Source organism: Sinocyclocheilus rhinocerous, unplaced genomic scaffold (assembly GCF_001515625.1).
Source record: "Sinocyclocheilus rhinocerous isolate Xijiao unplaced genomic scaffold, SAMN03320098_v1.1 scaffold837, whole genome shotgun sequence".
NCBI lineage: Eukaryota > Metazoa > Chordata > Actinopteri > Cypriniformes > Cyprinidae > Sinocyclocheilus > Sinocyclocheilus rhinocerous.
In genome coordinates this window covers 1,080,067-1,102,019 of record NW_015650219.1, presented here as the reverse complement: position 1 = coordinate 1,102,019, position 21,953 = coordinate 1,080,067, and the positions used below count along the sequence as shown (strand labels likewise).

The following is a 21,953-nucleotide window of genomic DNA, read 5'->3' as shown; positions in this document are numbered from 1 at the left end:
TAGGGTTTTATGTTACAATTTATGTTGTTGAATGTCTATTGCATTATTTTAGTGTTACCATGATGGTGTTTTGTATTTATGATAATAAACAGAACAAAAGAAAAATGACACTTTTCAAATGGCAATTCTTTTTTGCCATTTTATCATTGACAGTTTTGTTGTCAGACAGATCAAGAGATATGAAGATCACGACATGAAGTCATATGGTGACGTGTTGAGGATTATGAGCAGCAGCTCAGCACTCAGCCTCGGTGTGCTGTTCACGCGTACATTCTGAGTGACAAAGAACTCTAGAATTCACAGAACCAAAGTTAAGTAGTGATCAGTGTCATTTCTCCTGATTGGTGTAAGTGCTAAACACCCATACATGAGGAGCACTGGAAAATATGATGTTTTCTGTCAAAATAATTTTAATTTTAACAATAAAAGATTGTAAAATGCTACAGAAAAAAACGTTTAATTGGTTAACGGTAAGTTCTCTTACTATTTTTTTGTTATCAGTTATGTATATTAGGGTTTTATGTTACAATTTATGTTGTTGAATGTCTATTGCATTATTTTAGTGTTACCATGATGGTGTTTTGTATTTGTGTGTATATCATTGTACACCTTCTATATATTAGTATATAATGCTACTTGTGATGAACTTTGTTTTGTCATGTGGCTTTCTTTTTACCACCTGGGTGTTATGGCATCATATTAAAGGTGATGTGGCATGTTTGTTTGTTTGTTTTGTAAATTACAGTTTTGAACTGAAAAATGTACAGGTTATTCTGTAAATATAGTATACATTTTTCTGTATTTAAATTTTTTTTTTCTGCAAACCACATTATTCTGGCAATCACCTTTTTCTGTAAAAAAAAAAATCAAGATTTTAAATAAAAAAAATGAAGGCAACTATTTTAAACATCCCAAAATAATTACTTTTCAGTAATAAGGTACATGTTAAATAATAATGTATACACGTCAAAATAACAAGTTAAGATTAGCTGGGATATTGCAATGATAAGCCAAAATGTCCAATTGTCTAAAATTATTTGGACACAAATCACCGTTCAGAACTAGAGCTGAAAGGGAGGAGGGGTGAAATTCTGAAATTTATCCTTGAAAATGAGAGGAGAGGACACGAGATGAGATGTAAGCAAACAAAGAAATAAACAAATAAACTATTTCTTCAAGTAAATTTAATGACTGGAAATCTGTTGGGATGTGACTGCTGCCACTAAGTGGACGTGTGTGCCAGACAGATCTTTATGATATCACAGATGTAAAAAGAAAAGTAAATATACAGCGCTTTTGGTGAGTTTTGTGCAAAAGGAAATTTTGGTCTAAATGTTTGTAACAAAGGTGATTTTTTTTTTCCAAAACAAGAAAACTAACAAAGAATTATACTGATGTTTTACAAAGTGTACTTACTGTTACAATCATAATAGCAAGAAAATAACCAATTACCCCAAATAAATATATTAAGTAAAACAAATGATCAGGTTGATGATTCATTAAAATGAATTAACAAGGGATTTTAAGTATTTTATACATTCAGTTTTCTTTTCTCTTGTATCTTCTTGCATCAGTTCAGTTTTAAATTGCAGTTTCATTGTGAATTAACTCTCGTTCTTAAACGGTAAAATAAAAATGAGTCGAATCTTTGTTTTTGTTTGTTTAAATATTATTCGATACTCAACGTCAACACGGATTCTTTTTTTTTCCCCTTTATTCATGAAAATAGAACAAATAACAAACAGAGCATAGCATAAGACAGTCAGTGCTATACAAAGTGTGACATTAATTAGTAACGGGAACTGAAAATAATGTCATAATATTTTAAACATGTTAATGACTTTTTGCGTCAACACGGATTCTTGTGAACGCAGGTCCTTCATGACATGACGTCAGGAACGCGATGTACTCTCTGTTTTCACAAGATGTGTAAAAATCTTTGAGGTGAACGTTTTTACGACCTTACTCCCTAAACTTTTCAGACTAGTTCCTTAAAAAAGTTTGTCGCTATAAATGTATTCGACTTTACATAACTTGAGCTCACCGGTGTTATTTTGAAAAGTCGGAAGATCCTCCGAGCTGACTGTAACTGGCTTCAGTGTAAGCGCGAGTGTGCAAGAAGAATTTACTTTCCTTCCGGATTTTGCCCTTAAGTGTTCAGGTTTGTTTATATTCACTGAATCTATGCAAGCGTTCTCGAAAAAAAGCATTCTTCTTAATGTCCGTATTGGTTTATTACAGGAGGATGTTGGCGGGTTTTGAAGCATAAAGGTTTTTCGCAAACTTTATAGGAACTAAAATGAGGAGTCGCAGCAATTCTGGAGTTAAACTTGACAACTACGCGCGGATAGTTAATCAGACTATACTGCGTCACCAAGTGAGTGTCTGCATTTCTACAAGGACTAAACAGTTTGTGTTTTTACTAAACATGCCTTCATTCTTTAAATGTAGATATTTTCGATCTGCCACAGTTCTTGGATCTTTATTCATGCGGAGAGAAGAGTATGCAGTTTAGTGTTGTGTTACAAACACACTCCTTTAATGTATAAAAAGTAAAAATTAAAGTCTACATGTGTATGCTATATCTGGGTCAGAATTTGACCAGGGCTTTTGCCACCAAAAGTGAAAAAAATGATTTCCAATTAATTTTTAATTAGTAATTTATCTGTGATAGTGTATTTAATTATTAACTGTTTTATTCTAAATTCATTTAAAGTATTTCACTTAAGTAAAATACATGTTGCGTGCTTTTATGTTGGATAAAATAATATACCTTCACAAAGGAAAAATACCCATGAAAATAAATTCAAATATAATTTCTGACGCAGGTGTATACAGTCCTGTTTAAAAATGTGGGTTAAAAATATTTTAAGTCTCTCATGCTCACCAATGCAGCATTTATTTGATCAAAATAATCGGAAAATAATACAATAAAACGGAATGTTATGAAATATTATTACAATTTAAAATAACTGTTTTTTTATTTTTATATATTTCGAAATATAATTTAATCCTGTGAGGACAAAGCTTAATTTTCAGCGTCATTACTCCAGTCTTCAGTGTGACATGATCCTTCAGAAATCATTCTAATATTATTCTCTAATATGAATATTTAATTTATATATATATATATATATATATATATAATATAGTATGTGTGTTTGTGTTTTTTTATGGAAAAAGTAATGCTTGCATATTAATTATACATATAGTGTATTACCTGATGCACTGGGCATTTTTAACTAGCTGTATTGATAACTTGTAGGACCCAGTGACAGGTCTGTTACCAGCAAGCCAAGAGCAGCCTGATGCCTGGGTGAGGGACAATGTCTACAGCATCCTGTCTGTCTGGGCCCTCAGTTTGGCTTACAGGAAGAACGCAGACCGTGATGAAGACAAGGCTAAAGCCTATGAGCTTGAGCAGGTACAAACTGAGATGGGGATTTTAATTTTTTTTTGCAGTGCATTGGTATTGATTCTGTGACCTGAGGAATCTGTTTGTTACCTGAATGAATGTTCACAGGATGAACTGATTGAGTACGCCTATTAACCCAGTACAGCGTTTAAGATATTTATTCGGTAACAACATTTGTTCATGAGAACATACATGTTGTAGAACCCAGAAAGAACCCACAGACTCAATATGGTCTGCTGGACGAATATTTTTAATCACATGAGCACATGTGGCAACTGTTTGGTAACAGCAACATCAGAAGCCATACCAAAATATTCACCAGTAGATTATATTATTTTATTTCCATGCATGTGTTTTTTAAAGAAAGGTCAGTTGACTTTTCATGACTGCGTGTATATGTATCAGTGTATCTAAGCTGTCTCTTTACAGTGGCTCAGAAGTGTTATGTTACTCATGTCTGTGCTATTAAACGAAGAGCTGAAAGGTCACAGTTGAGCCTGTGTTCCAAGTGTTGTTTTGGAGGCAGTCTGTTTGTCTTGATCTCTTTTTTTCTTCTTTCAGAGTGTGGTGAAGTTGATGAGGGGAATTCTTCAGTGCATCATGCGACAGGTACCACCCGCCATTAACATTAACCGCACTACATGCTCAACAAATAAAAAAGATACGGCAGAAAGATATACAACAGCCAGACCTGTCTGTACATTCCAAAACATGCATTGATAGCACTTTCCATTTTTATTCACGGTTTATTTACCATTCTATTTATCTGGCTGTAAATTAGGCTGTAAGCTAACGAACATGCATGCATACACTACCATTCTAAAGTTTGGAGTCAGTAAGATAAAAAGAAAAAAAAAGTTCATACTTTTATTCAGTATTTTATTCTATTTCAAAGAAATGCTATTCTTTTGAAATTTATTAAAGAATCCTGAAAATAGATATTTTGGTTTACACAAAAATATAATGCAGTTACCTATTTTTAACATTGATAATAATAAGAAATGTTTCTTGAGCACCAAATCATCATATTAGAATGATTTCTGAAGGATCATGTGACACTGAAGAGTACAGTCATGGCCAAAAGTTTTGGCAGTGACATAAATTTTGTGTTTTGCAAAGTTTGCTGCTTAAGCTGTTGTGGTGTTCATTCACATTGTTTCTAGACTATTATGTAGAGTGATCAGATGCATTCTAAATAATTGCTAAAAGTTTCATCGGTCAAAAAAATGAACTTTTCACAAAAAAAACTAATTTCACTGTTTTTTGATCCTGACACAAAATGACCAGCTAACATTAAAGGGGTCATATGACGTTGCTAAAAAGAATATTATTTTGTGTATTTGGTGTAATACAATGTGTTTATGCGGTTTAAGGTTAAAAAAACACATTATTTTCCATATAATGTACATTATTGTTGCTCCTCTATGCCCCGCCTTTCTGAAAGCTCATCGGTCTGAAAAAGCGAGGTGTGCTCTGATTGGCCAGCTATCCAGTGCGTTGTGATTGGCCGAATACCTCAAGCGGGCGCGGCACCCCGGTTGGGAAACACTGTTTTAAATAATGCCGCGAGTGGGGCTTGAGGAAGTGGTGTCGCCTGCGTCTGCGCAGTGCGACCTGATGCAGCCCCTGAAGCGAGACACAGGAAACAGAAATACTGCAAAATAATAATAATAACGAGACGAAATAACGTTATAACATTTCGTTTCGTCTCGTTTTGGTCAACGAAAATGAAGAGACATTTTAGCATAGTTTTTATTTTGTAAACCACATTTAGTCTCGTTTTTATTCGTCAACGATATTGCATTATACATTTAATTATAGTCATTGTCACATGACCAGCATTTTCGTCTCGTCTCGTCTCGTTTTCGTCACGTAATAAAGGTTCGTTGACGACGATATTTAGTCATAATTTTCGTTGACGAAAGCAACACTAGTTGACTCTTAACTTTTATAAAGAATATCTCTTTGGATTTGAGACTTTAGTCTTTGCAACTTTACAGATCTTCTTTATGCACCAAGAGCTTGTAACACTCCAAAGAGAAATGGTCAAAATGGCCTCACAATCACATGCAAGGAAACTGCTACAAAGAATATTGCATCTGAAAGAACCATTTACTGGATCATCAAGAACTTCAAGGAGAGAGGTTCGACTGCAGTGAAGAAGTCTTCAGGACGTCCCAGAGCGTCCAGCAAGTGCCAGGATCTCCTCCTGAGGAGTCAGCTACAGAATCGTGTCACCAGCAGTGCAGAGCTTGCTCAGGAATGGCAGCAGGCTGGTGTGAGAATCTGCACACACAGTGAGGCCAAGACTTTTTGATAATGGCCTGGTATCAAGAAGGGCAGCAAAGAAGCCACTTCTCTCCAAGAAAAACCTCAAGGACCGACTGAGATTCTGCAGGAAGTACAAGGATTGGACAGCAGAAGACTGGTGCAAAGTTATATACTCTGATGAAGCTCCCTTCCGACTGTTAATAACTAACAACTAATAAGGCAAGAATGGATCGCCATCAGTCAGGATTTGGCCCAGAAGCTAATATCCAGCATGCCAGAGCGAATTGCAGAGGTTATAAAGAACAAGGGTCAACACTGTAAATATATACTCATTGTATTTTTTTTTGCCAATAAAGGCCTTTAAACCTTATGATATGCTTATCATTGTTTTTCAGTATACCATAGACACTCGTGGAAAAATAATCTACAAATACTGAAGCAGCAAACTTTGCAAAACACAAAATTTATGTCACTGCCAAAACTTTTGGCCATGACTGTAGAGTAATGCTGCTGAAAAATCAGCTTTGCCATCACAGAAATAAATAGTTTGAAAGTATATTAAAATCTAAAATGGTTATTTTAAATTGTAATAATAGCCTATTTCACAATGTTATTGTTTTTACTGTTCGTATTTTTTATCAAATAAATGCAGCCTTGGTGAGCATAAAGAGGCTTTCAGAAACATTACAAAAAAGCTTACATGCCACAAACTACTGAACTGTAGTGTACATAAAGTTGTACACACAAATATACAAATGCGCATACATGGTTATGCAATCTATCAGTCTCATACACAGTTCAATTGTGCATAACGCATATTACCATTTTGTCCATTAGATATTGTCTGAAGTGGTCTTTTGTGCTCTGTAGTGCTATCTCTTGTCCTCTAACATTTCACTGCAGATGGACAAAGTGGAGAAGTTCAAATACAGTAAGAGCACTTTGGACAGCCTCCACGCCAAGTACAACACTCAGACCTGTGCCACTGTGGTGGGTGACAGGGAATGGGGGCATCTCCAACTTGATGCTACCTCACTCTATCTCCTCTTCCTGGCTCAGATGACTGCCTCAGGTACTCCAGGTCTCCCTTTAGAGCTTGCATAACATGACTTAAGACACCTGAGACTCTTAAGAGTATGCGGTTCTTCCTCTTAAACGTGTACAAGCTTTCTTTCTTTTCCTCTAAAACAGTAGAATCTCTTTTTGTCCACATTTTACAGTCTTTAGTAGGCCTGCACAAGTAATAAATGATGAAGATAGCGGTTGTAGTTTGTGACCGGTCGTGAGCTCTAATTATAAGTGTTCAAATAAGTGCAAAATGTTTATTATTATTATTATTATTATTATTTTTGCAGTGGTTGAAGAATTCTGTCATTCCAAACCTATAAAACTTTTGTTCAGAAATCCTGGAATCTGATTGGTTACTTTGTGTACTGAGCCTAGCATTAGTAGATCTTCTCCCACATATCCTTTGCCATGTCTTGTGTCCTTTTAGGGCTGCACATTGTGTACACTCAGGACGAGGTGGATGTGGTCCAAAATCTGCTGTTTTACACTGAATCTGCATACAAAGTGGCTGTAAGTCTCTCAGTATCGATCATATAGGCCTTATGTATTTGTATATGTTTGTATGTTTTTCTCATTTTAGTCTGTAATTGTTATTAAAGAGCCACTCTCTGTAACTGGCATTTTCTCCTGTGATTTTTCAGGACTATGGGATGTGGGAGAGAGGAGACAAAACCAATCAGGGGATCCCTGAGCTCAATGCCAGCTCAATAGGGATGGCTAAAGTGAGTGTGATGAAACAAAATAGACAGTCAGTCCTCTTCTGAGCAGCTGAGAATTCTCAGACTGGCATGATGGGGAGGGGATTGTTCATGCCGTGCACTCATGAACACCGCATATTAAAGTGACCCAATGTAACCTCAACATGAACTCTGTGGTATTAGTGTTCCTTCCCAGCTTTCCCTGTCAGCTTGTCATTTCTTTTTGTTCCGATTGTGACACTTTGCTCAGAGCAGAAGGGTTCTGGTTGTTCTTTCTCTGTCCGAGAAGACTGAGTACCATTCTAAAGTTAGGGAACTAGCCCTTAACCTTGTTTTAATACAATGTACTGGTTTGAATTTAGAAAATCTGTAAAAATTCAATTGTGGTAGCTGAATTTGTTGTCTGTGGCCCTGGATTTCAGTGCACACTGAATGAATATTGGCTTTGTTGTGACATTGTGAGGACAAAACTCTGTCTAAGCCCCTGAATGGACCCTTTGTTACTGCAGGCAGCACTTGAAGCCCTAGATGACTTGAATCTATTTGGAGCCAAAGGGGGACCTGACTCTGTGGTTCATGTTTTAGCAGATGATATCCAGCACTGCCAGGTGAGGCTATAGTGGTTCTAGTGCTCTGAATTTTTTTAGGCACTTTTTTTCACCATCACCTTACTAGAATTTTTTTTTAAACAATTATCATCTCCTTACTGCCACATATTCCTCTCAGTCCATTCTGAGCTCTATGTTGCCCAGAGCTTCAACGTCTAAAGAGGTGGATGCTGGCCTCCTGTCCATCATTTCATATCCAGCCTTTGCTGTGGAAGACATGGAGTTAGTCAATATCACTAAGGAGGAAATCATCTCCAAGCTCCAGGTCAGAACTTGATCTCGGACATGAGGAACTTGTTTAACAGCTGTCTGTCTCTCACTCTATGGTGGTTTATATTTGTTACATGAATCCCTTTTTGTCTGTAGGGAAGATATGGCTGTTGTCGTTTTCTTAGAGATGGCCACAAAACTCCTAAAGAGGTCAGTATATCCAATACACAGACACATTGGGCTATACATTAATTGTATTGGATATTTTTTTAAATATACAAATACTTTAGAATGTGTAGAAACAAATACATATAGTTTTACATCTAGTATTAAGAATTATTACAGAAATATATGGATGTGTACTGTACCTGATAAATGTGTCTAATTATGTCTGTAATAAACTAAATTGATCATATATTTTTTTAAATACTTGACCTCTTTTCCCAATAGGACCCCAACAGGCTGTACTATGAATCTGCTGAGCTGAAGCTTTTTGAAAACATTGAATGTGAGTGGCCACTTTTCTGGACCTACCTGATATTGGATGGCATCTTTATCAACAGTCCAGAGCAGGTAAAACCATTCAGAATTTCTGTTTAACCAGTCTCATTCTGGAAATATGAGTGTTTTGGAAATATGAGTCAATATGGTGTAAATTTGAATAAATATGATGAAGATTTAAGGAAATTTGTACCCTACATGTTTAAAACCAAGTTAATAGAGAGCTAGAATATCATTAGCACACATAGCATTGAATGCTTACTGCACTGCTTGTCTGTTCTCTTCTGTCATATACATACATTCTTTTTTAGATATTTTCTTATCAAACCTATTACATTATATATTTTGCATATGTAGTTTAATTTCAGTATGTGGCTAAAAATACTATTATCACAAAATACTATGCAGATTATGGTCAGTTGAAGTTGACAGATTTCACAGATTTTTTTTTTTTTTTTTAAGCATGAGACTTGTGATTCCATCCAGTCAGATGATATAAAATATGTTTGATATTTTGAGCTGATTTTAGAACACACATTGTTTTCATTTGTGATGCGTATCATAGCAACGAGGTGTATGTTTCTGCATGAGTAACAATATATACAGTTTGTATATAGTTTTGTAACAATATACAATATTCAGGTACAGGATGCCTAGTGTTTTAAAATGTGTTCAGATTGTAAAACTCATGTAGTTTATTTCAGACTTAAGTGGAGTGGTGCCTTCTGGCTGCTAGTATAGAGACAAAAGACAAAGTGTAAAGATAAGAATAGTGAAAAGACAACGCTTGAGAGAGACTTTCTAGAAGTTAAAAAATAAGGTTGTGCAGCAGATACAGGCAGGCTGTATTTTCATGTTTCTGTCCTCTCAGGTTCAGGAGTATCGAGAAGCTCTGGAAGGTATCATGATCAAACAAAAAGATGGGGTACGGCTGCTGCCTGAACTCTATAGTGTTCCTCCAGATAAGGTGAGAAATCTCTTCCTAACTAACTACATTTTTTTTTTTTTTTTAAATCTGATCTGTATAGCAATTAAATATCACTGGATTAATGAGAATTCAGATTTAATTTAGATGAAATTAGTTTTTTTTATATACTTTTGATAACATATTTTTATTATTATTATTTCAGGTGGATGAAGAGTATGTTAATCCACACACGGTGGAGAGGATCCCAATGGGAAAGTGCCCTCTGAAGTGGGGACAGTCCCTTTATGTCCTGGGCAACCTTTTGGCAGAGGTGAGAGGTTAAAAGTCATATATTTGCTATAGTTCTTTGAAAGCTTTGTACCAAGTTATATTTGAGAAAGTATGGCATGCACCTCAAATTTCTCCTTTCCATTTCAGGGTTTTTTGGCTCCTGGAGAAATAGACCCTCTAAACCGCAGGTTCTCTACCATCCCTAAACCAGATGTTGTTGTACAAGGTATGTTTTAATATTTTTCAACCAGTTGCACTCAATTCTTTATGGCACATGTGATGCATGGTTGAAATTTACCCTGATGTTTGTTTTTTTTGTTCTGATAAGTGTCCATCCTTGCTGAGAATGAGGATATTAAGGCACTCCTGCAGAAGAATGGGATTGATGTGGAGACAGTGGCAGACATCCACCCCATCAGAGTGCAACCATCTCGAGTTCTCAGCCATATTTATGCTAGACTAGGTAGGAAGTGGTACACTGTAAGGTCTCACTTGACACTGGTATGAAGAAATACAAAACGTGCTATTATTTTTTAAAACTCAGTGCTGTTAAAATTTTTCAACATTTTCAAAGGAAAACAAAACACATTACTGGAGTATATTTTACAATAAAATACTATTCAGTTTTTTTGAGTGAAAATTGAAAATTGTTTCAGAGAAAATCCTACACCATTTAAAAAAAATTTTCAGTATTTATTTCATGTATTTAGGGTGCATGAGTATGTTTATCTTTCTCTAAGGGCGTAATGAGAGACTGGGGCTGACCGGCAGACCTTACCGTAGGATTGGAGTGTTGGGAACCTCCAAGCTGTACATCGTCCGCAACACCATCTTTAGCTTCACACCTCAGGTTCTTCATAATGTGCTAAAGTAGGCATGTTTGAGCCTTATGCGGACTTAGAGAGCCACTGATTATCATTCAGCAGAAGTTAAATAAAATGAGCCACAGAAAGATAGTCACAGCTTTTAAAATATATGCTAAATGGCAAATGTTTTTCATCATTTTTTCATTTATTCTCTCTTTTGTTACTCCCCGGTAGTTCATAGATCACCAGCAGTTTTATCTGGCCCTGGACAACAAGATGATTGTGGAAATGTTGCGCACTGACCTGTCTTACCTATCTTCTCGCTGGAGGATGACTGGCCGTCCTACCGTCACCTTTCCCATTTCCCAGACCATGCTTAGTGAGTGAAAATTTGCATCCCTGATAATGTGGAGTCATCTAAAAAAAAATTAAACGAGAATAAGTGTGTAGTTTTCCCCCCCAATTTTTTGTGCATTTCTTCTTAGACAATGAACACACAGACTTGGACCCTGCTGTGCTGGCTACCCTTAAGAAGCTACAGGATGGCTATTTTGGAGGGGCAAGGTCAGACAATGAGGCTATAAATAAATATAATGTCATCAACAATACATATTCAAGGGCAGTTTCAGCTTACTTGCTTGCTGCTCTCAATTTCCTAGGATCCAGACGGGCAAGTTATCTGAGTTCCTGACCACGTCTTGTTGTGCTCATCTGAGCTTCCTCGATAGTGGTAAGACACGCTCCAATAGGGGCTTGGATGAAGATGATGATGTTGAGGACGGCTACTTTAGAGGTGCTGTGCATGACCTGAGCTTCAATGATGGTAAGGGGAAATAATATCCTGATAAAGAGATTTTGTTTGACGATGACTTCTGAAATGGTCATATACTGATGTTGGTCATTTTGGAGATGAAGTCATTTTACATTGCTTTTAGGTCTAGACTACATTTTTAGCGTAAAAGGTCCTACATTTTATTCATTTTGATCTTGAGTCCAATCTTTAGGGAGAGCTAGTGTAATGGGTTTTAATGAACTAAACAGTTCTTATAATGAAGAATTTGCTGGAGGAAACATTTACACATCTCTGACCTTTGACTCTTCTGGTTTACTTTGGCTTCTCAGCCTTTTTTCTCTACCATCATTGCAAGATGTGTTACCATGTTGATTTTTATGTTGATCATTTGCAATGAGCACCTGAAGTGTGAAAACAGCATCATGTTGCTCAAGATTCATGCATTTTTTATATTAATTTGTTTTGCATTTTATTCAAGGTTCTGTGGCATTTCCTGTAAGGAATGAAACTTATGATTGGTTAGGGGTTAAAGCCTTTTATAAATGAGTAGTCTGGGTAATCAAGCTTGAATTATTCTCCAAGGAGTGCATTTACACTTGGACTGAAGGCTATAATGTTACATAAACACATTAGTTTGGTGCATTGCAAACTTTTTTCTTTAATGTCTTGCTGCTCATCGTTGCCTCCAACCCTACAACCTGTCTTTTTCTCATGTCACTTTCTTTCTAATCCTGACTCCTAACCCTTTCTTTCTCAGATACAGATGATCTAGCACAATACCTAGACCAGCTGTTGACTGCAGCGGTGCCTCAGCGGGGGCTCAGAGTTGAGGGACAGGCAAAAGGGCTGAGTCGCTTCAAGGCTGCAGCCACTAAGACACTTGAGATGGTGTCTCTCATGAACAAAGCCAAGGAGCTTCAAATCCACAGTGAGCTGAACTAATATCAACTACTGCTGTACTCAAACTGAAATCTTACTTGTTGAAGGGTAATTTTTAGGGATGCAACAACCACAACAAAACACAGCGTCACACATGGCGGGCTTGAGTGAGCAGAGGCGGGCGGCTTGCGGCAACCACATGTGACGACCTCGGGCTGGACTCTACTTCGTCCACGGTGAAAACCGATTCGGCAAACTCCAAAGAGAAAGGAAAAATTTAAATCGCATCATATGACCCCTTTAATGGAAATGATCAACAATGAATTCAGAGGCGGACAAAGTACACAACTCCATTACAAGTAAAAGTTGTAAAGACAGATTTTTCAAACTTTTTTGTAAAAGTACAGAAGTACTTGCTTTTACTTTTGGTACTTAAGTACTTTTAAATTTCCTTTTTTATGTCAATGCACTGTTTTATTATTGTTGTATGTAATACTTGTAATACCTCTGAAGTAATATTTTCACTTACACAATTTAGCAAAATCAGACAATATTGTGCCTAATATAAACCACAATATTAATTTCTTATTATTGAATTGTTGTAAATAAATATCACATTTTGAACTGGTCAGTGCTAAAAAAATGCTGGGAAATCACTTCATGTAGCATTACAAGAGTGATTGCTGATAAGCTGAAAAAAATCACCCACTGACTTTTAAAGCTGCTAACGACTATCTACTTCGAGGATCTTGATAGAAATGTAGTGGAGTGAAAAGTACAATAGTTGTATTTCAAATGTAGTGAAGTTAAAGTCATAAGTTTCCAGAAAAAATAATACTCAAGTAAAGTACAGATACTCAAAAAGTGTACTTAAGTACAATACTCAAGTAAATGTACTTAGTTACTGTCCGCCTCTGAATGAATTACAAAATTGTTTAGTTTGGTCTTTTTGCTCATAGAATATCACTGCAGTAAATGCTTTTTTTTTTTTAAATAGGACAAGCCGTAGAGCTAGAAGCAGTGGACATGAAGGGTAGAATGCAAGCATGGGAGGATGTTACATTAAAAGCATTAAAAAGCTTAAGTGTGTAGTTTTATGTGGCCAGGTTGCCACATCAAGTGCTTCGACAGACTAGCAGTTTAACCTTAAAGGGATTGATGATTGACAAATTCTGTCATCATTTACTCTGCCCCTGTGTCACAAAAGAAAATATAAATTTTTTCATTACCATTGACATCCATAGGGTTTTTATGGTCATGAAAAACCTGGAAAAGTCTTGACATTTTAAAACAGCAATTTCCATGCCTGGAACATTTTGGGAAAAAACCCCAGAAAGTTTTGGAAAAGTCATGGAAATTTATTTCACAAATCTCTGTATAATTTATGTTTAATCAGTGCTGAATTTCAGTGCGGGATTGCGCATATAGCCATTGCATAGTTTTACTCATTCCCACAGGTTTCGTGTTTATAATGTGGTACATTCCCATAAACATTTACTCAATATAGCATGTAGGTTAGATGAGTTAATAAATCCACACAGAATATCAGATCAAATCAGTCATTTGAAAACAGCCTGAGTGATTTAGCTGTACCCCGCCTTCTCTCACTCTCTCAAAATGGGTTCACATCAGCGCATCTCGTCTGCACTATAAAAGAGCTGCTGCACGCTGCAATACAAGACTTTCGCTCGTGTTTCGGGACAGTTGTATAATTGGGTCATTGTTGCATCGTCACAAAAGTGTATCATTTGCACATCTTTTAAGTCTTTCTAAGTCTTTTTAAACCATTCGGTACTCGCACGCTCCAGAGACTGTTTTCTGTGGGTTCACAGTCACATCCAAAGTGTGTGGACATAATGCCGCTTCGCAAACAACCTCGCGAGTACCAAATTGAGTTATTTTTCACAGATTAATGAGCTTAAGCAGCCAAATACACACAAAATGATGTCAAAATGCCCGTCCTGGCGAGTATCCTCATAAACGCAGTTGGTTTTGTCTTAAGTGAATGTCAACAGTTGAAAAAGAAAACGCATGTGTATCAGTATATTGGATCCGTGTATTCGGTCTTGTGTCAGCAGCCTAATAAAGCTGTGCTGCCTGTCATTAATGTTAATCAAACAACAAAAGACAAAGAGACAATCACTACCCCAGCAAACATGCCCCTTTGGGGCCCGTGCCGTGTGGGCCCACTGTGGGCAGAAAATCTAGCCCACACGGGCAGTCCTCTGTGGGCCCTAATATTGGCATGAAATGCGGGGCACGTGTGGGGCCCTAGTGGGACATCCCAAAGTGTGGGCTGGCCCACTCAAAGCAGAGTGGGCCCATAACATGCCCACAGTATGTCCACACTGTGGGCTGAGTGTGGGCAGTACTACTCTTGACTGAATCACTTTTGTAACTAATTTAAAGGATTAATCTGTTTTTAATTTACAGTTTATTCAATTTTTGTATATTTCTGTACTTGAATAGCCTACTACTGTTATACCTAAACAGTTTTCAAAATGAAATGCTGAGTCTAATTGATAATATTGGTTAAACAATATTCAGTGATGTGATACATTCTCTGCATGGAGTAACGTCTGGCATAGTCACAGCTTGTACTTATTATTAAAACAAATAGAAAGCAAACACATAGCATTAATAGTCATTAATTTTAGTTAACATGATAAATTTGAACAGAGATTTTTATTCTTAATTTACATGTATACTTGTAAAATAATGGAACATTAGGTCATGAATATTGTCTCAAATGTCATGGAAACGTCAGGGAAAAGTCATGGAAATTCATTGGTAAAAATGTGTTCAAACCCTGTTATATGAACAAAAAACAATATATTCCTTAATGTCTTCTTGTCTTCCACAATATCTTCTTATGTTCACAGAGGAAAGAAAGTAGTACAGGTTTGAAACAACATGAGGGCGAGTAAATGATGACAGAATTTTCATTTTTGGTTGAACTATCAAACTACAACTGTAGTTTAATAACAACCAGTCAATTAAATAAATTAGACATCTGTCTAGCAAAGCAAAGAGTACACTATTTGCCTGTATACATTTCCATAAATTTTTGCCCTGTCTTTTTCTGTTCCTTGTCTATTTTTCAGATGTGCACATGTATCTTCCCAGTAAGCTTTTCCACTCCCCTCAGCCTGCGCTTAATCTAAAAGATTTCAAGGGACCACTCACAAGTCATGTGTGTAAATGCACACACACAAAGGATCTTTTAATAATGCAAAACTGAGATGACAGGAAACTCTTTGATGTTTCATTGATCTCTGTAGAGTCCAGAGGAGCTTGTGTCCTCTGAGTGTAACCTGCCACTGGACACTCATGGTGGCATTGACTACAGTGGTTTAGTCCAGGTGCTTAAAGAGACTCAGAGCCTTCATGACCAGGCGGACATCCTCTGCATCCTTTTCAAAGACAAGTAAAAGTCCCTTGCCATGTTTGAATCAGAGTTATACGAGTTGTCTGTATAGTTGTTTTGTTTTCTATTGAATCTAATGTGTGTTCTGACAGGGGAATGGACTGGGACACTCAGCTGCATGGGGAAGGCACCACTGTCAAGAGTTTGCTGGTGGAGCTCTATGAGAAGGCAGGAGATCTGCGTTACTGGGATCTCATCCGTATGATTTCAGGCGTGCTCCGCAAGAAAGTGGAGGAACTGGACTGGGTAAAGATCTAAATGCAAGCTTGTGGAAAAAGAAAATATAAGACTAGCTGCTATTTGCATTCCTATCATCCAAGAAATGTTACATATGCTCTTCCGGTTAGATCGGCACTCTCAATTCACAGGATGTGTTTATATTGTATGTGCTTAATGAATTATTCAGTATTTTGCCTGATGGTCTTGTTTGTAGGCCTGCTCAGATTTGCTGGCCCATCAAAAGCACTTGACAGTCGGTTTACCGCCGGAGCCCAGAGAGAAGACCATTACTGCGTGAGTTTTCATAGTCATTCACAGTTCAGGTGACACCAAAATGATGCACTATATTGTTAGCATGTGGGTGATCTGGATGTTTCCCTGCAGGCCTTTGCCTCCTGACCAGCTGGCCTTACTTATTGATCAAGCCAGCGAGAACAACATTACTGTTGCCATCCTCACACAGGTTACTTGAAAACATACAATGATTTTACACTACTGTTCAAAAGTTTGGGGTCAGTAAAACTATTCTTTTAACAAATTAACAGTTTTATTCAGCAAGCATGCATTATATTGATCGGAAGCGACAGTAAAGAGCTATTGCTACAAATATACCCCAGCGACTTAAGACTGGTTTTGTGCTCCAGGGTCACATATGTTCTTACAAAAGATTTCTACTTCATAGAAATGCATCATGGTTTTCACAAAAATATTATGCAGCACATCTTTTTTTATCATTGATAATAATAATAAATGTTTCTTGTCCAAATCAGCTAATTAGAATGATTTCTGAAGGATCATGTGACATTGAAGACTGTAGTAGTGACTGTTAGAAAATTTAGCTTTGCTATCACAGGAATAAATTACTTCTCAAAAATATATAAAAATAGAAAACTGTTATTAAATTAAATTGTTATATTTCACAGTATTGCTGTTTTTACTGAATTTTTTTATCAAATAAATGCAGCCTGGGTGAGTGTAAGAGACTTCTTTCAAAAACATAAAACAATCATAACAACCCTAAACTTATGAACAGTAGTGTATATAACCTTATAAGAACAATATGTTCATATCGATAGTGCAAAGAATGACCAAATCAGCCAAAATACTTCATAAACATCTCAAATTATATTATATAAAGCTTTCTGAGAAATTCCATTCAGGCCTTGCTTATAAAATATTTTTTGATCTTTGAATTTGTGTGAGATCTTTTTTGTGTTCAAAATATTTATTTGTTTTTGTGTATGTGTTAGGAGATCATAGTGTACCTAGCAATGATCATCAGAACACAGCCCAGTTTGTTCAGTGAGATGTTTCGGCTGAGGATTGGCCTCATCATTCAGGTTATGGCAACTGAGCTGGCCCAGTCTCTAAACTGCTCAGGTACTGCATTTGTCATTAATCATTTGTTCATAGTGCATCTTAGGAGATTTGAGGATGTGTTTTCCAAGTTGTCCTAAGACAAGAACGGGTATTGTTTTGGTTTTAGGACAACTTTGATGAAATTTTTTGATCCACTTCAAATGTTGACTACTGTATAATATGTGTGTTGAAGGTGAGGAGGCAACTGAGAGTCTGATGAAACTGAGTCCTTCTGAGTTGAAGAATCTTCTCCACCACATTTTGAGCGGCAAAGAATTTGGTGTTCAGAGAAGTGGTGAGTGACTTCATGAGAATTACAGTGTTGTGTAGTTTGTGTAGAAATACAAGTTCAGCATTGATAGCTAATATTCTATGATTAGGGTGACCGTACATCATCTTTTTCCTGGACATGTCCTGGTCGGGATTTCTAAATTGCCTAAAATGTCTAATATTTGCATTGGTTTGACCATTCTCTGTAGATCCCACCTTCTCGCGTGCCATGATTGGTCGATTATGTACAGTGCCTGCATGCTGTTGGTCAAACTTCTTTTCAGTCTTTACTTTCAGCAAGTATGAAACCAATAAAAAATCAAATCCAATAGGTGTGTTCGGCTTGAAGCGGCGCTGTGCAGATCGATCGTTGTGTGACAACAAAGTACCGCGTGAGCAATTGGACAGCATGCAGAGCATCTGCTCTCTATAGCTCTCGCGGTACTTTGTTGTCAAACATCGATCGGTCTGCGCAGTGCTGCTTCAAGCCGAACACACTTAAAACCTGGACAATTTAGGCAATTCAGAAATCCCGGCCAGGACATGTCTGGGAAAAAGAGGACTTATGGTCATCCTATCTATGATTGGTTTGGATGTCTGGATGTGTGTCAGTTCGTTCAGTTGAACCCGGTACCAGTCCTGTTATCTCCATCCATGAAGTTGGAAATGTTGGTGCTACCAAGAGTGAGCGTGCGGGCATCAGCAAACTGAAGAGTGACATGAAGATGGTAGGTGACCGTCAGATTGATGAAACAAAAACATGCATGGGCCAGATATTACAAAGGCACACTCAAATAAATTAAATTGTGTCAACATTAAAGCGACCATATATGTCATGTCTCTATGTGTTTAATAGTTTTTAAATGTTTTCAGCTGGAAGATCTCCGATTGTCATGGTCACTCCAAAGTAAGGTGATGTGTCTCATGAGCTGTGACTCAGTCTCATGTAATGGTCTAATCTCTAAGTTCAGAAACTAAAAAAAAATAAAAAATCAAGATACAAACTGACATCAGTTGCTTAATTTGGTGGGTTAATTGTCTATGAATTTAATGCTGTGGGAAGAAAAACCATGATACATCTAAAGTTTGAATCTGTATGTCACATGAAGGAGAATATACAGGTTTCATTGGCTCTAAAGGTGCATGGCAAGGTGTTTAATTCCACGAGTGATGAGAACATAATTGTTGAAGGAGGCTGAAAAGATTTTTGTCATGTGGGAAGTTCATAAAACTGACCTCCCCCATTGCTATCTGTCTTTTCCTTTTGTAGACATTTTCAAGTCAATCCTTCGACACTGAGCACATGGAGTCAGGGGTAAGTCCTCAGTTCTTCAAAGCCATATTAACTTTTGGCTTTGCACTTTGATTTTTGAAGGGCAAGTAAGGTTAAGAAACTAACAGAGCTGCAAAAAGTCTGTGTCTGAAAAATTGTTTTATGTGGCATAAAATATGGGTAGTTTTTATCAGTCAAATCGACAATATGGAATAGATGTTAATATGGAACTTTACAAGATGTCTTTTTTTTTTGTTAAATGTAGCAAGGTATCTGTAATGCTGTAAGCAGTGGACTTGTTTTTGATGAAATAAGATCATATAATAGAGTGCTACAGAAATGAGTCCTAAACCCATAAACATAGTATTTTTGACTCCGTTCCATCGTCCTCAAGTAAATGTTTTTATGGGTAAGTTGGTTTTTGGTTAAAAGCCTGAAATAAGGTTTGTGGTTAACACAAGCTCAAGATGTTTTCACATTATATTCTACTGTACAACAAAAAATATGTGAGTAATACTCACTTTTTTTTTTTTTTTTTTGCCAAGTGTTTGTCTTGAAAAAGGTTGTTGCTAAACAAGTGAGTAAATGGGACTACAGTGGCTGTCTGAGACGTTAAATGTCATCAATGCTGTAGTTCATTTATAGCCAATGTTTAGTTTTCTAATTCTGACAGTTGTTTTTAGGCATTAAAATTCATAAAATTTGTATTCATTAGTGAAGATTGCCTAGGTGAAGAAAACGTGTAAGAATCATAAACTTTTGTTGGTCACAGAGCTTATTTTCTGCAATAATCCAAAAGCCAATGGATGTTAAGGGAACCAGGGTGATATTCTGGCTTGACCTACAAAAATATGTCATCTCTGCAGCACTCTATGGCCAAGAAATACAGAGTTATTATAATAAACTAGATGCTCAACGTTACCACCACCTTTCTTTAATGATGTTCCCAGGATGTTTCTGCCCTTAACCATGGTATTGAGCCAAGTCAAACTTAGTGTCAGTAAACACCAGAATGAAGTCAGATGCCTTCCCAATCACCAGATCAATGTTTTTGTGAAGTAGATTTTCATTTTCTTTTGTCTTGAAGAAAATGTTTCTTGAATAATGTTTAAATATGCAAATACACCGTTCAGGTCTTGAATGACTTTTACGATCCCTGTTGTTCTTTAAAGGTGTGCCCCTAGTATGTCATACCACTAACCAAGCAGTTTCACAGATTGTTGATCTGTGCTAATATGTGACTTACAGAGGTACCGGATGCCTTCAATTGATGCATCTGACAGTTCAATCAGTGTTGGTGCGTCGCGGGACAGCCGGCAGGGGCAGTGGCTGCGCAGAAGAAGGCTTGATGGTGCGCTCAACAGAGTTCCTGTAGGCTTCTATCAAAAAGTCTGGAAGATCCTGCAGAAGGTTAGAAGAATTTGAGAGGAAACATTATGTCAATAACATGAAATAGATCGTAAAACGCATAGCAAAATATTTTTATGCAAAATAGTGGAATATATTAATTTTATTGTTTGTTTGTTTTTTGCCCACAGTGTCATGGCCTTTCAATAGAAGGCTTTGTGCTCCCATCTTCTACCACAAGAGAGGTCTAGGACCAATTAAAGTGTTTTAAAAATCATTTCACAAGTTCCTCTCATTGCTTTCTGTAAACTGCTTTATCGCTCCCTCTCTCCAGATGACCCCGGGTGAGATAAAGTTTGCGGTACATGTGGAAAGGGTGTTGAACCGTGTGCCTCAGCCTGAATATAGGCAGCTGCTGGTCGAAGGGATCCTGGTACTTACAATGCTGGCTGATGTGGACATTCAAAGCGTTGGCAGCATCATCCACATAGAGAAGATTGTTCACATTGCCAATGACATGTTCTTCAAGGACCAGGTATGGGTATTTAACTGTGAAATGTTTCAAATAACATGATTTCACTTTGTATATATTATCATCAAATGTTAAGTAATTTCCTTTCTCTCGCTGCTGCAGAAGGATCTTGGTGCAGAGGACAGTATTTTAGAAAAGGATCTCTCTACGGGAATCTGCCGGCTCCTATATGATACTGCACCCAGCGGTCGCTTTGGCACCATGACTTACCTCTCTAAAGCTGTGGCAACCTACGTCCAGGACTTCCTGCCTAGTGGCGCCTGTACTGTACAGTGATACCATGAAGTTTTTAAATAGTATAGTTTTTATTGTACAGAGGAAGAGACCACTATTTTAGAGCAGTTATTTAGGTGTTTGTGTGAGTTTGAGTGTGAAAGCAAAATCTGCAACTGTTTTGAACAAGATTGAATAAACTTGTTGAACAAATGCTTTGGTAGTTCACAGTTTGACGGTGTTGTCATTCAGTAGTCCTAATACAGGTTTTCCATAGACCTTAGTCAGTGTAGCTTCATATTAAATTTTTGACAGGAGTGAAAACGAGGCTGTGAGGAATGGAAATACAGTGTGTTCAATGTATTGCACTGTTGTTTAACAACAAGGTGAAAATGTGATCTTTAGAACCGTTATACAGTGCTTGTCAAGACTAAGTATGTCCTTTTTTTCATGTGCGTAAAATTCGATATAGTGTCCATCCTGACTAAGATCTATTAAGCATGAAACTCAGTTTTGTTCTTTTTGGTTTTTGTTTGCCAACATAAAAGAAGAACTGTACTGCGTAGTGTTCTGTATCTTTGTTTATAATCTACAACTAATGGAGAGGTGACTATAGTTATGTATAGTACTTAGTTTCATAACATTCGTTGTGTTTTAGACTTGCATTTGTGGTCTTTACAGCTCTGTTACAAGCCAGTAGTAGATGTATGCATGCACTTGAAGAAGCCTTTATGAGATAGTAACTTTTATTTATTTTGCTTAGAATGTAATAAATTACAACTTAAATAAAAAAAAAAAAAAAATTAAGTATTTTACTTATTGAATTACCCATACATTTGTGAGTTTTTTTCTGTTTCCCATCAGAA

General features: G+C 36.9%; 1 protein-coding gene across 3 annotated transcripts; it reads left to right on the top strand.

Moving 5' to 3' along the window:
* The first annotated feature begins 1,873 nt into the window (after positions 1–1,873).
* On the top strand, positions 1,874–21,837 carry LOC107711571 (phosphorylase b kinase regulatory subunit alpha, skeletal muscle isoform-like). 3 transcript variants are annotated; one of them, XM_016516566.1, is made up of 34 exons: positions 1,876–2,161; positions 2,242–2,377; positions 3,266–3,424; positions 3,977–4,024; positions 6,590–6,758; positions 7,182–7,264; positions 7,396–7,476; positions 7,962–8,060; positions 8,179–8,325; positions 8,427–8,480; positions 8,721–8,843; positions 9,643–9,738; positions 9,902–10,009; positions 10,117–10,195; positions 10,298–10,432; positions 10,710–10,819; positions 11,010–11,154; positions 11,261–11,339; positions 11,435–11,598; positions 12,326–12,496; positions 15,552–15,640; positions 15,729–15,874; positions 15,967–16,120; positions 16,308–16,387; positions 16,478–16,556; positions 17,344–17,473; positions 17,646–17,747; positions 18,335–18,450; positions 18,596–18,634; positions 18,993–19,037; positions 20,244–20,405; positions 20,534–20,587; positions 20,677–20,877; positions 20,977–21,837. In XM_016516566.1, exons 2-34 carry the CDS (start codon positions 2,300–2,302, stop codon positions 21,148–21,150), a joined length of 3,699 nt encoding a protein of 1,232 aa, XP_016372052.1. In that variant the 5' UTR covers positions 1,876–2,161; positions 2,242–2,299; the 3' UTR covers positions 21,151–21,837. The 3 variants fall into 3 exon arrangements, with proteins under 3 accessions (XP_016372055.1, XP_016372052.1, XP_016372053.1); XM_016516567.1 differs by lacking the exon at positions 18,596–18,634; XM_016516569.1 differs by lacking the exons at positions 20,534–20,587; positions 20,677–20,877; positions 20,977–21,837 and having other exon boundaries at positions 1,874–2,161; positions 18,596–18,629; positions 20,244–20,326.
* Positions 21,838–21,953: the final 116 nt, after the last annotated feature.

Excerpts from the sequence above, each read along its gene's own strand:
- LOC107711571 (XM_016516566.1), top strand. The coding sequence starts at position 2,300 with ATGAGGAGTCGCAGCAATTCTGGAGTTAAACTTGACAACTACGCGCGG. Across the intron at positions 16,388-16,477 it reads AGAGAGAAGACCATTACTGC|GCCTTTGCCTCCTGACCAGC; the intron begins GTGAGTTTTCAT and ends GTTTCCCTGCAG. Across the intron at positions 18,451-18,595 it reads TGAAGAGTGACATGAAGATG|CTGGAAGATCTCCGATTGTC; the intron begins GTAGGTGACCGT and ends AAATGTTTTCAG.